At 37.1% G+C, this 18,766-nt stretch overlaps 1 protein-coding gene across 8 annotated transcripts in view; it reads right to left on the reverse strand.

The window, feature by feature from the left end:
• The window catches only part of TLK1 (tousled like kinase 1), a 68,982-nt gene that overhangs the window by 4,192 nt on the left and 46,024 nt on the right, over positions 1–18,766 (reverse strand). For all 8 annotated transcript variants that reach the window (XM_065068719.1, XM_065068718.1, XM_065068724.1 and 5 more), the window contains 7 exons: positions 12,160–12,226; positions 8,456–8,553; positions 5,136–5,217; positions 4,750–4,841; positions 4,574–4,663; positions 3,686–3,855; positions 2,392–2,527 (listed from right to left, as the gene is read on the reverse strand). In XM_065068719.1, the coding sequence (XP_064924791.1) occupies positions 2,392–2,527; positions 3,686–3,855; positions 4,574–4,663; positions 4,750–4,841; positions 5,136–5,217; positions 8,456–8,553; positions 12,160–12,226 (735 nt within the window). The remainder of the gene's footprint in view (positions 1–2,391; positions 2,528–3,685; positions 3,856–4,573; positions 4,664–4,749; positions 4,842–5,135; positions 5,218–8,455; positions 8,554–12,159; positions 12,227–18,766) is intronic.

Consider the following 18,766-nt stretch of genomic DNA (forward strand, 5'->3'; position numbering starts at 1 on the left):
ATCTCTGATCTTTTGACGACTGCACAGTTGCCTTACGATCCACATCCAAACATCTTGCACACCCATCTCCACTGACATCACTGTTCTTTGTATAGTCGCTCAGTCAAACAGAAGGTCTATTTCACACAAGTGCAAATACTAACATTCTTTACCCAAATCAGTAATTGTAACTTTTTGTTCCAATTGGGATCCTAGGTTAAATATGAACCTTCTCCATCTATCAGAGCAAGAAAAGAAAGCCGTATAGGGCATTTTACAGCAAGGCCTGGTTTGGAATCAAAATTAATGTAGGCATAACTTAAAGATCCTTTACCTAAATAAGAAAGATGATATTAACCAAAAGTGTATATGGCAGACACAGGTGATTGCTATTTTAATTCCTATAATCTGCAGGAAGCCACACTTAAAAAACTGAAAGTTGAGGAAGCTCCTGTGCCATTCCTGAATTACCAAACAACTGGTAAAACAAACAAAACCTCCCATATATATCAATATGAGGGGCAGTTAAGTATTATTTACTATAGTATCTAACATTAAAAAATGCATAAAAATCGTTAAAACAACTACAGACCAGACATTTTTTCATCAAGAGTATATAAGGCTTTACAAGAATTTTGGAAGAAATGTTTGTGGAAATGGAAATAAACAGAAAAACTATACAAGAATGCAACACAAATATGAATTTTGCACAGTATCACAAAATCTCTTCTGGAATACTCAAGTACAATTCTGATTACAACATTCCAGAAAAATGAGCTTCAAGTTATGAAAATGCAAAGAAAGCTACTAAGATAATCTGAAGAGTGGATAGTCTACAATTCAAGGAAAAAAACTGAAGACTATAAAAGCACCAAGGAGCAAGTACCAGGAAGGGAAACAACCTATTTCAGAGAGGACAGTGTTGGCACAGGAACAAACAAGTATAAACTGGCCACAAATAAACACAGTCTGTAAATTACAAGATTAGGTTTCTAATGATCAGAGAACTGAGGTTACGAAACACTTCAAATCAGATTACTGGGGACAAAACACTAAGAAAATTTAACACAAATGTCTGCAAGTTTACGAAAGAGATTCTGTGAGCTAACTGCCTGGAAAGGCAGGTTACCAGACCCAGTGACTGAGGAAACCCCTTCCAGGACTATGCTGCTGACTGTTTGTGCAATTTGTTCTAAACAGACTCATCCCTCACCTCAAACTCACTCAAAAGATTTCTTTCCTTAATGAAGATTTTGGGCTTAGAGAAAGCATGAATTAGAAACACAGAGATTCATAATGAACCTACAAAGGTCACAGACCTCTTTTGATGTCTTAGTTTATAGACCACTAGGGCCTGTGGCATTTTAGATGAAATCCAAAGGCCTCAATTTTTTTACATACATTCCTACAATCAGATATTTAAATTGGTGTTTAAATAGGTAAAGCATTAAAAACAGCAGCAAAAGCCTAACACTTCTAAAATGCTTCAACTTGAATAATCATCTTTTCACAGCATGTGCACATTGGCATCCAGGCAAGAGTATTTGTGTTTTATTTTATAAAAATTCTGAAGGAGAAGGCCAAACATTATGTGCAACTTCTGAATATGGGAAAAGTTGCAGACCCATTCAATGGGAATGTCGCTGGCTTAGGTTTCAGCTCCTGACTCTGATCTTGCTACAGGCAGAATGAGGAAAGAGCAAATGAATTCCTAAGTAATAACCTGGCCAATCTAAGCATTCTGTTCCACCCACCCTGACACAGCTACTGTGTACCCAGGCTCAAAGAGCTACTGTGCCATGAAGAAGCTGCATCTCTAGAGAGCAAGTTCTAGAAACAGCTTTTCTGTAAGCAACAAATGCTTATTGTCATTCCTGTTCTGTAGGCAACTCTAAATCTTCAGGTTTTTGGACAAGCATGCAAGTGCACACAGAAAACAAATCACAGCTGCTGAGCTGTCATTAACCTTTAGGATGGAACAGTAAATACTCTTTTGTCCTAAGGACATTACCTGCTGGTAATCCTTGCTCTAAGATTTCCAAGAGCTAAGCGCCCACACTTATTCATCATAGCTCTGTCAAACGTCTTAAAACACCTGCAGTCAAAGATTAAAGACCTGCTTCTTCAGGAAAACTATGTTTCTAAATCATAGGGATCATCTCTGCATTTATATATATATATAAAATATAAAAATAAACCACACACACTCAGACTCTCTTATCTTACTTGTTATGTTACCCTTCTAACATTTGGGAACATCAACATTCAAAGTACCACACAAAAATCTTTATTTGTCATCTGTGTTAGTATTTTTAATTCTGGCTTTCTCTCCAAATTGGTTTTATAAGAGAGCATTTATGAAATCTGAACAATGACCTGGAGTCTAAACAGCAAAATCAAACTAGGCATTACCAGTAAGTTCCTGCTCCCTGTGAAGTTAAATCCATTCCATCCACACCATAGCTATCATCATCCATTATTTTGGACAGGCCAAAATCAGTGATTTTTATTTCTCCACATGCTGTTCCATCTACAAGAAGGATATTACCTATTCAGGGAAAAAAAAAGTTATCACAAAACAGCTAAAAGAATGCTTCATTTTCAAAACCAGGTTAAATTTTTAGGAACATCTAACTTCACGAGTCGTAAGTGACAACTTTATATCCTCAAGTCTAGAGTAACTTGACCACGACACATTTAAGCACATTCTCAGGAATTCTCTAGGTTATCATCATAATCTGAAATGGCTCCCTCAGCTGGGAGCTGGCTGGACAACCTGGAAACACCAAAAAGTAGCGAGGGAACACCAAAACATAGTAGTATATGTTACAATGAAGTTCTGTATTTTTCTGTCCAGAAAAAATCCTACACTACACGTTTCAGGGCTTGTATATGCCATAAAATCATGCCAAGAAATTGCTGCAACTCTAAGAATCTTACTCCATGTGTTAAAGTTGTGGAATAATTTCTTGATATAAAAGCAGTCTGAAGTTTGTCAGAGAACAAAAACTAATGAGACCAAGAATATATTCTATACAATTCCATAATATGAGAGAAATCCGTATGAACAATTTGTTACGCAGCAGCAAATAAACAGGCTGGCACAAGAGTTACATTACCAACCCCACGCTTGCAAGCGCAGCAGACTAAAGCACATGAAGAACACAAGCATCGTTCATGCAAGGTGGGGAAACAAAGGCCATGGATTCAAGACGGATTACATCATTTATGACAATGCTCATTATTAATTGTAAAGAAAACTTCTGTAAAGTCCTGTTTTGAAATGCTTATGCTGGGATGCTGAAAGTGATCGATCACTCATTTCAAGCCTTTACAGGCTAAGAAATACATAAGGGAAAAATTATTTATACATCAGCATTCTGCAGTGATCAGACAGGACTGAGCCAAATAATGATCTTACCTGTTTATACCACTAAATACTTATGTATGTATCTATGTATTATATGATTTTTTTTCTATAAATTTAAATCAAAATAATACAAAGTAGGAAAGTTACGACAAAGAGTTCACCACAGAAAAGACATGATTTTGGCAATAAAACTAGAAAGAAAAGTACACACTTTTAAAGCTGTTTACAATAAGCCTGATACACAAATAGTAATTTTGGCATTTTCAGGCATGAATAACAAACAAAATAAGGGATTAAAAAAAGATTACATTTTTAATCATAACATTCCTCATTTACCTGGTTTAAGATCATAGTGTATAATAGGGGGCTTGATCTCATTGAGATACCGTAGTGCATTTACTATTTGCATTACAATGGACCTAGCTTCCTTCTCTGACATCAATTTATGTTGCTTGAGATAGAAATCCAAGTCATTGCCTTCACAGTATTCTAACACCGTGCAAAACCTGTGTTAGAATTCAGAGAGACAAAATTAAATAACGTATCAAACTGCACAATCAGAAACGGAGATATGACAACCCATTTCGATCCTGGCAAGTGTAAGAACAGCTGTGTGAATATTAAACTATATGAATGAAACTGTTAATAGAACACATGGCATAACTATTAGCTTATGAAACCTGACATCAATCAGAGCATTCATACTCACCAGAAGAGAAAACGCATCCATATTGATGAGAGGTTAATTCAAAAACCCCCTTATTTATGTAGGCACGTTTCTCAATATATTCACTATCCCTCAGGATATGACACAATTTCACGCAAAGAGGTGCATCCCAGTGACCATGTGCTACATTTAGGCTCGTAATGCTCCTGATGGGAGCTTGCCTAAGCCACAGCTGCCCTGCAGTGGCCCTTGCTCTGCTCAGAAACATTACAGCACTTCATGTCCCGTTCACCCTCAGGACATCCTGCAGGGCTTACTAGTCAGGTAACGCAAAACACTGTTTTCATCAATTTATAGAAGGCCTGCAATATTTAGCTGAGACAAAATTCTGCAACTCGGGGTTTTTATTTTTAAGTCCCTTTAAGGAAACCCTAAATGCTTTGCCTGAAAGAAAGAACATATTATTTTTGTTCAAATACTCTTCATTTCTGTTTATCTAATATACAGCACTCAAATCCTTGTCAAGTTCTAGAAAACGTATCATTTTATGTGCTTACGTATCTGTATCCAGGGAGAAGTAGTCGTATAGTTTCACTATCCGGGGGTGATCCAGTTCTTTGTGTATTCTATACTCTCTGCAGGCATGTCTAAAAGAAGATGGATACATTAATGTTCTACAATCAATAAAATGCCATTCAATTTAACATATGAAGCGTAAGTCATTAATATTTACTTATGGTAGTTTTCTTTCTTTTCATCCCTCCAGCTTTTGTTAAGCTGGTGAATCTTCACAGCAGCATATCTTTGTTCATAAAGATCAAAAGCCTAAATAAGAAACCCGCAAATATGAGAAAGTTATAACCAGAGATGACAAAAATAACAAAAATAACATCAAGTAAAAAAAGGAAAAAAGTTGTCATTTAATTCACAAGTCTACTGATAAGTCTATTGTAATGCTACCTCCCTTCCTGGGTTAATAAAAGTTTCCTCAACCAGTGTTTTAAGAGCATACCTATTATAATCCTTCTGCTTATTTGGATTCCCTCCCTCCCCTTGAAAATTACATGTACAAAAGCACATGGCTCAAACATTAGATTTACCAGACCCAACACACTCTACCTTGTATACTTCACTGAAGCCACCTCGGCCAAGTAAATGGAGTAACAAATACCGTTCATTCAACGTGGGGTGATCTTTAAATCTCGAAAGAAAAAAAAATAATTTAGTTCTATTTAAGGCACACGAATAGACTCCAAAAGTTAAACCTCTTAGCATTTTTTCTGAAATGGAGTTTTATTACCAATACCTAATATGCTGAACAATATTTCAGAACCTGTTGACTATTCAGGGTACAAATGCTACCACAACACCATCATCAAACCAGTCAATTCTGGCAAACTCCTTCTTATTTTTCTCTATTTTTGTAAGGATAAGAAAAGCACCCTTAAATTTAAACACGTGATACAAGGGCATTCTCCTTGTTTTACCAAATTTTAGAGAAGTCCCAAACTTCAGCTTTCTGGAACAGATGAGGCAGATATTCCTCTAATTTCACGTAAAACATGTTGTACATACCTACCTCCTTTTAACAAAGTGCATTTTATGTAACACTAAGAAGTTAACAAATAACAAACAGCAATATAGAGAAAACATACTTAAGAACTGAATATATGTTTGTCCTCTAACAGAAGCAAGAAGAAACCACTCCTTCCAAACATAAAATGATGCTGCAGGAGAGAAAAGGACCATACTCTCTCCTGAAATACGCAGAGACAAAGTACATCCTTCCATCCAACCAAGGGGAAGGGAGGTGAATAGTCATCATATTTCTAGTGCAATGATGAGACAACTATACTAATGAATCTAGGGCCAGTTGTCACTTATACTCCATAAAAAACTCTAAGAAAGGGTTTAGGGCTAGTCTGCTGTGTTTCTCTACAGTTTTGGAAGTATGGTCACAGATAGTCAAGTATTTGAGGGAAGATGCATATTCTTGCTTATTGTGTGCCCCTTTTAAATATAAAACTTTCAATTTCCTCACTATGAAAATACATATTTCAATGCTTAAGACATTAAAAAATCATAAACAGTAAGTAATGCACTCAGTGTAGAAGAAATAACAAATGTAGAGGTAGCATCACTAGGTGACTGATGTCATGTGAACAGCAGACCAATTCTTTAAAACCATACTCAGCAAATTCAGATTGATATTGGTCCTTCTACTACATGCATGCCTCTACTAGGGCCCATCACGTGAGCCTTACCACATTCCCTCTCCACTGCTGCTTTTGCTGCTGTGTGGCTCTCCGTGGCTCAGAAGCTGCACCTCACAGGTAGCCCCAGCATCACGTGGGCTCTAAACCTAGCCAAGGAAACCCTAACCTGCATTCTCCATTTGTCCTGTTATCCCAGTGCGGTTGTAAAGAACACAGGCAGACATACAAGTCTACCCTCTCTCAACAGGGCAATACTTCTTACTTACTCTCCATTGTCAAGGCTGGAACCCTGAACAGGTGAGTTTGCTGCCTGCTTTATATTTTGGACACTTGGGGAGGGCATCCATGGGTAGCAGGACGTAGAGGGGAAGGTTGCTAGAACAAGAAAGAGGGCTCAGCTTTGCACCACAGCTGGAAGTTGAAATCCCAACAGGATCCAAGTCAGGACCCAACAGCTGCTTTGCTTCAGAACCCTCTCCCTTATCAAACGGCCAAGTCGCCAAGACATGTTAGGAAAGACAGCAGGGGCTACTGACCTAAATCCCTTCTCCATTGCTCCTGTCTTCTATACAATGAGTGTAAGCTGCAGCTTGGCCACTTGGTAAATATTCAAGTCTAAACTCCCACAAAACCATGAACACACAGTTTAAAGCTTTTCATTCTGTACCATAAAATGTGTCAACATTGACTGCAGAAAGTGAGCAGTGAAGCTGCAGTATTCTAGCTGTCCATGTTGGGTAACTCTGTTTTCAACTAGGACTGTAATTTGGACATTCTTTGCCCCACATATGTGATATTTACACAGTCAAATCCTGTCATTTTTCTATGGCATTTATTCCTTCTTGATTAAAGATCTCTTTAAAAAAAAAAAAAAGAATTAAAAAAAATCTTCTAATGCAAGCACTGAAGATTTTAAAAGGTTATCATTTAACCTGCAAATAACTGCTTATTTATTTTTTGTAGGACATTTATTTTTAAAAGAAAATATCCTGCTATTGAATTGTAAGCATCAACACCTGTTACTTTTCAAATCCAAAACACAACACCAATTTAGCTACAAATTAGCACTATCACTATTACATGGTAACTAAAATTTTGTGTATTCCTGCAGGGTAGGTATGGGGACCATTAAAATATTTAAGTACAATTTCATATGTCACTGCTTTAATGTTTAGAAGTCTTAGTGTATATGTAATTCTATTGTGTCTAAACAGTAAAATATAAAATCCTGAAGTCTTAAGGCTACTGTTTCATAAACACTTCTTAGTGTAGAAAGAAAGAAGCCCAGTCCCATCAGCTCCTTCACCCTGGCTGCTCCATCTCCCCTTGCATTGCCTTCTCTCTTCATGGCAACATGATCATTTTTGCAACTGCGGCACAGAACTAGACCAGGAAATCAATCCAGGGTTAAAATTAATCCAGATAAAGAAACCACAGGAACTAGTTTTAACTTGGATCAACCTCCAGCGTCCGTTCAGTAAAGAAATGCCATTGCATGCACGTGAGAGCAAACAGGGCAAGGGCATAATGAAGGAGGCAGGGATAGGCAGAACCGGTTCCTTCCCAGCACTGCTGCCAGCTTCATGAGCTGGTGGAACTGTGATGTTAGTGTTTGTATTCGCCATCATGGAAAACAGACTAATTTTTTAAGTTATGCAATTATTACTTTCAAACCTACATAGTAATAATTAATATTAAATAACAAGTTAACATTCTGATACATTGCCACGCAAGCTGAAGTACAGAGTAAATTCGAACAAAATACAAAAGACTTTGCATTTTTCCTTCTAGGTACCTGTATCTAGTAGGAATGAAATTACAGTGCAATAAAATCAAAATTAATTTTAATTTCATCACAAAATTGCTGCTGTTTCATCAAACCTCCCCACCATATTCCTGCATTACTGTCAGATAAGTGAATTGCATTAGCTTCTCTTACAAGTATTTTTTTAGCCTAGTAATACGTTCTAGCAAGTTTTAGCTCTCCTGCACTGTAAGCTTTGTATATATGTTATTTCTTGCATAATCAAAACAATGCATTAATAAGTTTACCAAATTACAATTCTATTTTTTTGAAGCTTAAAGAAGTTGGTGTCTAAAATATATACATAAACAAAGAGAACAAGGAAAAAGAAGTATGAACGAGCCTCTCTCCTGCAGGTAGAATGTGATTTTAGAGCATTATTTTAAAAACAGACATGCAAAATTAAGACACACTCTTACTGTGAATTATCTTCATTATTTATTCTTTTCAGTTCTCTTATGTGAAGATTTCTAACTCTTTCCAAACGTTCAAGTTCTGCTTGTATTTCAGCTTCCTCCTGCAAATGAAAAGAATTAAATATAAAAGCTCATTTACTCCCCATTTGAAAAGGATATTTTTACCCTTGCATCAATACTAGTGGTGATGGAGGAACATTACATTACAAAACCCTGCTGAAATAGAAGAAAGCACTGGTTTTCTCTTAAAGCCAGAAAAAATCAGAAAGATAAGACAAATGCCTGTTTCAAGGAACCTTTCTGTCCATGAACCCACGAGTAATGGGATGTTCGCAGTTTTGTTCTGCACTGTAGGGATGCTATTTGAAATGAGAGGCAGCTGGGTTTTGTGCCTCAGCCAAGGAGAGAAATTATCTGGGAAGCGGTCTGCAATTGATGTACAAAGGAGAAAAAACTGAGATATGTGCAGTTATAGATTTTGTACAAATGGACAAATTGAGAAAAGAAGTTTAAAATATTTTGAGGCTGAAGTGCAAACAAAAAAGGAATAAAAGTGTATGTCATTACAGCAGAAGCGTTAAGAGGCACCAAAACCAAGCTAATTTAAAAAAAGATTTTTCTATTTGTATCTTATTAAAACTAAAAATGCAGAACGTGTACACCCTCAGATTTTGAGTGCAATTTCAGAAGGAGCATCCCAGGTAGGAATACATTCCCCACTAATTTCAGCATTTAAAATTATCTTATTTTTGTATGACATATTAGAGAACACTGAAATAGTTGTTTACTCAGATTCTCTAAACAAGAAAAGAATTCACAATGTCTAATTTGAGAATCTATGCATTTATACTTGATATGAAAAATGCATACTCATTGAAAGACACTCTAGAAAGCGTTACATTAATTTCAGAGTTAGTACCTCTAGAACTTGAAAGCTCGAATAATGGGGAGACAAAATTAGTCCATAAGAGAAAGCTCACAAATATGGAATTATTGTAGCTGAAAGGAAAGAGAAGGCCTGGCATCTGACACGTATTTTTTTAGTAGCAGTGCCAGTGGAAGCAGTGCCTCACATCATCTCTTGTTATTTTGGCACAGCATCTTGTACAGCCACATGGTAAACCAAACTGGAAAACTAATAATTTTTTTCTTTTTCTTTTTAAAGTAACCCTCATAAAAAGACACATATTTGGTTTTTGAAAGAAGGCAGATCAGTTCTCCAATTTATAGTGTGACCGCACAACCTGGTGGTGCTGGTAAAAGCAACTGGGCAGCGAGTCAAGGCACAAGGGGACAGAGGCAGAAGTCAGCAGAGAGGAGAGAAAATGCTGTAAAGCTGGTGTTTCCAAACATTGTACATCATAAAATCACACCTTGAAACAACATCTGTATTTATATAATCTAGAACACATATTAAATTATGACATTTCAATGAGTTGGGGAATCTGGACCAGATGATTTCAGTGGATATCCTGAATCCTTCTCAACAAGCTAAGCAAAAAAACCCCTCTCATCCCAAAACAAGACACTAGAGGAACCTCCACTCAAAAAGTTAAAATCAAATTCCTAATAATTTAAAAGCTGGACTAAGTTAACACTAATCTGCCAGCAGATCTGGGTGGACCGTTTGTTTTTCCTAACATATAATGTCAAGGTTTGTGAGGGTTTTTTTGTTTGTTTGTTTGTTTTTTCTGTTTATACAATGTTAAACTCCTTTTTTTTTTAATACTTAATATTCATCCTTGCAGTTCTCTGTTAAATACTCTGCAATGATATGCAGTTCCTCATAAGCCAATAGTCCTTTACAAAGAATTCTTGCCCTTCTCCCCCTGCAAAAGGCCACACACTTATACACACACAATTGTCTATGTTCTTCCCAAAGGCTGACAAAAAAAATCCATCAGTTATGCCTCTTTTGGGCTTTTTTGTTCATATATTATGCAATTCAGTGGTTCTCAAAATGTGGTTCATAGGCCAATGCTAGTCCAAAGAGAACTGGGCTGGTTGCATTGTTTCCAGCTGTTATTTAGGACACTCAGGCTGTGAATACCTTTAAGCAAGAATGAACCAGCTTAGCTGCCTCAGGTCACTGCTGTATGAAAGGAAGGGAGAAAACAAGAGCCTCTCTCCAGGACTGAAGCTGCTAGCAGGAAAAGAATTTCCTGGGGAGCAGAAGGAAAAGAGAACCGGTGGTGGCAGCATGTACAGGGCACCAAAAATAAGAGCACCAGGAAAGCATCTGGAGAGTGAAGAGGAGCAGACAGCAGAACAGCAAATGCAGAAGGAAAGAAGAAAAAATGTAACCAGCAAAGAAGCACTAGGGAAGAAACACAGCCACATCTAAAGATAACAAAATCGTTTTTCTTAGTTATCGACAAAATCTGTATTGCACATAAGAATTAAAGTGCAAGTATGTATTTTTATTCTTATTTTCTGACATATACAAGCATGATTTCCTTGGAAATAACATTTGTTTCCGCTCTGGCATTTAGTCAAGAAGTTCCTTCTTATACAGAATATCCCACCACTGATGCTCAAGGTGAAAACACCATTCAGGTATTAAACAAATTTGTAACAGCTTCCTTCATATGGTACTTGAAATTTTCATTAGACTTCGAAAAAGTTAAAGCATGGGAAAAAAGCTACAGAATTTCATGTGAAGCTGGTGCTATTTCTGAAGAATTAGCACTAAAGAACCATGCGGGCCACCTACTTCACTAGGGCCAACAAGTTTATCCATAGATTCCATACCACAGATTCAAGTACTTTCTGTCATGTTCTTTAAAAACAGCATCAGTGTTCTCAAGGGGCCCAGTTCAGTTTTTTATATCAGGATTTATAACAGGTGACTTCTACATTTGAAGAGAACAGGCCTGAAACAGACTCTTGCAGCATTTCAAGGGGAAAAACACTACGACCTGTCTTGACTAAACATCTCAAGAACTACTGCTCAGCACATAAATGTACTTTCCTCTCACACTTAAGATATTTTTGCCTGCTTGAACTGTCAATCGTTTTCACAGGTTACTCCTCAAAAGCTTTGCTTGCATAAGCAATGGTTTGCTAATATCATAATTATGTCACTACACAGATTTACCAGAATGATGGGCTTCAAGAAGAAAGTACTGTTTGTGTTTTTCAAAAGTAAAAAGCTGGAGTAAAATATCTAATTGCAAAAATAATACAACATACAGAAAAAATACTTTCCATAGAAGTAGGAAAATTATATTCTCTCTTGTGATAGGTAGGATGCTAACTGATGGCAGCTGAAGTAGATGATCAAAACATTATATTCATTCAGAAATGAAATGATTTATAAATTGGACCTTTTTAAAGGTCAAAAACTAATGTAAAAAGCCCATATATCAAATTTGGCTGACTCCACTTCCTCAAATCTGAAACAAGAGCAGTATTGGTGGCACCATCACTGTTACAAGGATTCAAGGAATCGGTACAGTGTTAGAATGGATGGACTCACTATTACTACCCTGTACTCTCAGTGTTTATGGTAAGTTGCATTAAAAAAAAAAAGGAAAGCCATGATTAGGCACAAAATTGTACAACACTTTTAGTATTATGTTTTCTATTCAGATAGCTCCCAATAAGCCCTCTCCTTATTTTGATAGTACTAGTTTTTAAGGTTTGTAGCATGGTAAAAAAACCCAAACAAACAAAACCAACCTCAGAATACCAGATCAGATACACACCTTTTTGAGATGTCCTAATCGAAGTTTGAAAATTTCTTCTTGTTCATGGTACTCTGCTAGAGTCAAGCTGGAAAAAAACCCCAACAAACATGTTATTATAGCTTTTACATGATGGTAAACAAAACAACAGCATTCTTACTTAAATACTACAGTAAATACAGTATCTTATGTGAATTATTTACTACCACAATAGTCAGACTACATTTTTGAGCCATCTGGACATCTTGGTTTGTAAAATCGTACTTATATAAAGCCTCTGTGTCTGGTTTTCTGGAATATTAACTGTCTCTCCCTGTGGACCATTTCTGTTCTCTCAGATAACCTCTTAGATTCCCTGGGTGTATCCTGGATCATTTCACCATCCTGGTATTTTTGCTGATCCTAGTCCAGTGCTTGCTTCTCAACTTTAACACTTAATGAACCAAAGGATGGACATCCAGAAACCAACTACACAAGACTGATAACACTGGATTTCTGAGCTGTGATTTAAAGAAAGTACTGCAAAATCATTCATTCCAAGTTCATTAACTCTACATTTTGCATAAGACCACAAATTTAGTTTTGAATTGGCATAAGGCTCTTTTGCTTGTTCTCTCTTCATCCTCCTTCCAGAACAGATTCCTGGCTACAATTAATTCAGTGGTCCCGCGCTGTCTGTAGATTTGCCAGGACACAAAGTCAGTTATCATCCAGATATAGGATGGATGGTCTAATATAAATTAGTAACTGTGAAACTATTAGAAACCCATGAACTGACCACATGCAGTATCCATTTGACAAATGAACAAAAAAGACACAGAAGATAAACACCCAAAGAAAAGACAAAGAGACTTCAAGTTCTGGAGAAGAAACCGTATGCATATGATGAAGGGGAATAGGATGGGGAAGGAGAAAGAAGTATGGCGTCCTTGAAAGGGTTCACACAAATCGCAACAAACAAATTAAAAGGAAACATTTTATTGTTTTGCCTAGATCTATTATTTCTTGCATAATGCAAAGCTAAAACTAATAGCATAATACATTCTCACAGAGTCCATATTTTAGTGGGTTCAATTATCAACTGTCCTGGGATGATAAGTTTCACAAAGTGTTTAGAAGGCTACACAGGCTGTTCATATTGCAAGTCTAGGGAACTAGAGTGTCTTGAGAATTAGCAGTGGTTTTTCCAGAGGTGAGGGACACCAATTCAGATTCGTCTTACAACAAATGCCAACTTCAATAAATATTTCAGGTATCTAATACACTGTAAGACTTCTTTCCCCCTTTTAAATTTGAATGAAGCTTGCCATAGTTTTCAGAATTCTAAACTCTGTATTTATATGGTCTCAAGAGTTGTTTATAAAGGAGTGTATCTTTTCAGGATAAAACTTGGTGGTTTTGCAGCTTTCATAGAGCCCTTTCCTATTCCTGATTTCATCTGAATCTCACTGCCCCTTTTCTGACTTGGCCAGGACAGGGGATTGAGTTGACCAGATATTTTCTACAAGTATCAGTCAAACTGCTGGATTCTTTTTTGCCCACAGCACCTTTCTCTCCAATAAAGGCAAAAGGTCCCTTAGGTCTGTTGGGACTGAACATTTATATTATTTTCCCGGCAGTCTCCTCTGGGTTTAGACAATTTAGCCACATCTTAAAAGAAGAGACATTAAAGAAAATGTGGGAAAGCTGGCAGTGCATTCTCTGTAGAGTCCAAACAACAGCAAGAAACATAAGAAAACAACGCTCTAATTCCTGCTCTAATGCATCTGCTAGACCTATCAAAGAGACTACCAAGGCCATACTAGACAATTCACAGCAGCATCCCTGACATTTTTTCAACATTTCCACTCAAACAGTGAAGCGCCCTAACGCAGATTGAGGTCTCAATTAAAAAGGCAAAGTATCAATGCCAATGTGTTATGAGGTTGAACATAATTCCTTGCAGATTCTTGTCTGTAGTATAAACTGCACATCTGCATCTCTAGAAACACAGATAGTAAAGTTAGTCTTTCTCAGAAAGGAGGCTTAGCAAAGCTAAGGCACAGCAAAACACACTGAAAATACAAAGTTTATGACAAGACCTTCCGGAATTTTCATTGAATGCTGAGAGCCACAAAACCACAGATACCCTGAAAAACTAACTTAATATAGGAAAGCTGGTACTTTTTATAAAACCTCAGCTATCTATGTAGAGTTACGACAAAGTACCTAGACAGCTCTTACAAAAAGTTCTTAAATAGCCCTCTTGAGCACAGAGCACATAAGAGGTCATACTGAAAACATTAAGATTTGAAGTCAGTCTTTCCATATTTCCATGCTATATCCCGATAAATGACTGTTTTCCATTTTTCTATTTCCTTACTCTATTAGAGGCACAGCATGATTCACAGCAATTTGAAACTGCTATTACTGACCACCACATTTTGGAGGAAGGCATATAAAATGCTGAACTGTACGCAAATATAGTCACTTTAGATTTTGTTTGTTTACTTACGAAAACCAAAACTTTATTACCTCATATTCAGAACATTTACTTTTTTTTTTTTTTTAAAGAAGTGGGAGTTTATTACTTTTTATCTATAAATACACTGTACTTTATATTAATATTAAAATAGCGTAAGACTAAGCTCAGTGAAACAATGACAGTGTACGTGCTGTTTTTTAGGCCACCACCCCACCTCACAGGCTGAAAACATCCAGCCTAGAGACTGCTTCCCACCAGCCCATTGCTTCCCACCTGCATCCACTCACCCGCTGCCTTTCCTGAGGCAGCAGCACGCTGGAAGCACCTTCTGAAAACAGAAATCACCTATGAGACACCACCATTTCACAGAATCATAGAATCTTTTCAGTTGGAAGAGACCCTCAGGATCATCGAGTCCAACCATAACCTAACTCTAGCACTAAACCATGTCCCTAAGAACCTTGTCTAAAGGCCTTTTAAACACCTCCAGGGATGGTGACTCCACCATTTCCCAGAGAAGTGGTTGCTCCTCCATCACCTGGGACATAAAGGTCTCATCGGATGTGGAAGAAAGGTTGAGGAGTATGGGAGGGACACGCTGGCCCACTGACTGAACCAAGCTGGGTAGTCAGGCCTGAGGCTAACCTGAGGAGCGCTGGGGAAGATGGGCAGCTGGGAGCAGGTTGCATGAACTGGTCTGCTAACAGTCTGGTCCTGATCTTTTCTGCTTAAAACCACCATGCAATAAACGCTATATTTTAACTGTCTACAATCAAATGAACTATCACAGAACGTTAGGGACTGGAAGTGACCTCGAAAGAACTATCACATACATGCAACAGAATCCTGAACTTCCACCCCCCCCAAAAGCAGTGGACATGTTCTGTGCATGTAGTGTAACTTTCCTCTGACCTGCAGGGCCATGGTGTACCACCTGTACTTGTCACTAGAGGACAACAGACAGCTCACTTAGCCTGAAAAGCTGGATTATCACCAATTTAAACATTATTTTTAATTAACAAAAAAAGGCCTTCCAGTAGTTTAACAATGTTTTCATAGCCAAATTTCAAAGGCTTTGACATGGTATGCATGGGCAGCCATAACCAATCTCCTCTGCACTTCTTGCTCACTAATTCAGAGAAAATCTTCTGTGCTCAAAACACGCTTACCAGTGTGTACAGACAAGACAAAAAAACAAAATGGCCTTTGTTGTCATGACAATCAAGCCTGGCATATTTATAACCATCTCTTCTCCCAACTATTCCCAGTTGAAAACTCATCCTGGATACACAGGTGCAGCAGAATGTGGCCATGCCCCAAACACATCAATACAAGTTTTTGGCCTCAATTTCTGAAGCGCTCCTTTTTTGGTCTAACCTTATTCTCACTCTAGTTCCTCGAATTTCTACAAGGGCAGGCAGACGCTGACCAAGTCAAAGCCTCCCATGAGGTCTTTTCGCCCATTGTTTCCATGTTTGCCTTAGAAAGAGACAGCCTCAGGAAAAGGAGCTTGTCCTGCAAAGCCCAGACACATTGTTGGCACTTCAGCCTGAAAAAGCTTCTGAAAATATTTTTTATTTGTTCCACACAGAACAGAATGCTCCCTCTAAATGGTGCATTTGTTCAGCTACAGTAACAAACTCTGCCAGCTCCCTCTGCTCTCCTATCCCAAAGTGCCTGCAGGGACAAGGATGCAGGCAGAACCCATGAGGGCACTGGGAAGCAGAGGAAGGTGATGGGGAAGTGAATACAACAAACACGGCTGAAGCTGCACAGGAAGGACTACACCACCTAAACTAAACAAAATGCTGCTCCTAGAAATTAATTATCAAGTGAAATAAGAGATGCTTCCAAGAAGTAGGGGACTGGCATTATAATCTCTCAAGTCTCCAAAGAATTTGGAATAGTTTTCAAACAAATTTTTCCAGGGCTAAGAAGGCAACCTCTACTTCAAATAAATGTTTTTTCTTTAAATAAATTTAAATTTATTCCTTTCATGTAAGACTAATAAAATCACTTTGCTCAGCAGAAAACACGATTTCTCAAAATAGAAACTACTTTTTAGTTTTGGTTGGGGCCACAACAAGGGAAAGAACGATGGAAAACCAGGACAGTGTTTAGACTCATGTGTTGCATGTTATTAAACGCCAAACCCTCCATTCACTCACAGGACATTGGCAGATGGCCACTTTTATACAGTAACTTCAGTGCAAAAATCTTGCTTTTAAATTCCTATCAGGGACCATAGTATATCAGGCTAAACTAAAACAATGTCTTTATTAAGAATGCCTCAGACAACACCTTCAATTAGTTTCAAAACAGTTAACACCCATTTTCAGTAAGGGTTTCAACAATATTGGTTGGTACAAAACTGTAGGTTGTCTTGTCAATATCTGCAGCTGGAGACATTTTCTAAAGCTAATAATGATGGCAGAGACAACTGTTGCTAATAACTGCTAGCAAGTTGCTTGCTTGTTTAAAAAGGTCTACCTAATCACTTGTATGTATGTTGTACTGATTTACTACTGGTTTAGTTCATTAATCTCAAGCAGCTCTTCATTTCCCCATGCCTCATATAAACAGAACCTCTTCCATTTGGCTACACTAATTAACATCATTACTTCTGAAGTAACACAGGAACAGTGATAAGCACAATTTAATAAGAGGAAATCACATACAGAAGATGACAAATTCACTTTAAAATGGAAGTGCACAATAAATAACTGTTTTACCAAGATACACAAAACATATTTAAATCTGCACTGAGAAGCAAGCAGAGAGGTGTCAATGCATAATACTGCTATACAAAATTATAATGAATCCTAAATACAAACTTTTAAAAAACCCTTTCAAGTAAAGGGCTAAGAGCATGCTGCAGCTTCATCATTTTGTGATCTCAGGGCACATTCCAGACCTTCTCAAAGGTCTGAAATAAAATCTACAAGCTTATCATATAGGACAGCAATCTCATATCTAGATTATATAATCATCAAATTAGGATACTTTAAGGCAAAACAGTTTTGATTCAATTATAGCTTACATTTATGCTAGCACTAGATACAAAAGGACGATACCGATTGTTCTCTTGGCAATTCCATAATCAGAAAGCATTTTCATGTGCCATTTAAAATGTAACTGGTTAAGCCAAATAAAATGAAAATTTGAAAAGCTTGTAGTAATTTGGAAATTACCTAACACTGCATTATACCAGAAAACATTCAGAAGTCCATTATCAGGAATTCATCTTATCCTACTTAATAATTAGAAAATGTCTTTTGTGTTTTTCCCCAAATCTATATTTTGTCTCCTCCTAAAGCAGCATTAAGATTACGGAAATTTAACATGAATGAAGACATGGCCAAAAGCCATCAAATTACAAGTTCTGCAATTTTTCAGGTCTTTTCCACTACTTCCATGTTTCTTTTAGTAACAAGAAGTATTACATTCAAACAAAAAGGTGTTTTTAACATGACAGTCATCTTAACTGTACTATTCTGAAGTACAAATTCTTTTCTAAGAAGAAATGTAGCACTAAGTATTACTCAATAATCAATATGAGCAATGGATCATCAGTGCTCTATGAAAATACACGAGTAACACTAACCAAGATTTGCTTATATCGCAAGCCTTACTACTGTATTTTCACGATTTTGTCATGGCCAGTTTCACAATGTGAACTTTAAGAATGATTCATAACACAAAACATATGCAGCCGTATTCAAAGTGATGGTCCAAATGTATGTATTTTGCAGATCTAACCAGAGTAATTTATTTATCCTCCACCCCCAGAAGTATAAATTACTACCCTCCACAAGCGAGAGGTGACAGGTGACCATGTTCAACACATGTAGTCTACTTCTACAAAATAACACAGATTAATTTCTTAGTCTTCTTAACCCTAGCTATTTACTTTTTTTATTTAAACTAACTAGCAACAGATGCACTATCAGCTAGAGCCTCTCAGTGACAAGGGCAATATCTAGTATCTCCAAGCAGCAACTTCTTAAAATACTCAAATTAAATGTCAGGAACACATCTGTCTGTGCCTTGAATTATACCATTTCTGTCTGCAGGGAAAAAAATGTCACTTGAAAAATGGAGAATTCTTTGATAGCTCTCAATTTTTATGTTTATATGACAAAAAATTTCAACATTGTCAGTATG

The sequence above is a fragment of the Columba livia genome, chromosome 7 (genome assembly GCF_036013475.1).
Source record: "Columba livia isolate bColLiv1 breed racing homer chromosome 7, bColLiv1.pat.W.v2, whole genome shotgun sequence".
Taxonomy (NCBI): Eukaryota; Metazoa; Chordata; class Aves; order Columbiformes; family Columbidae; genus Columba; species Columba livia.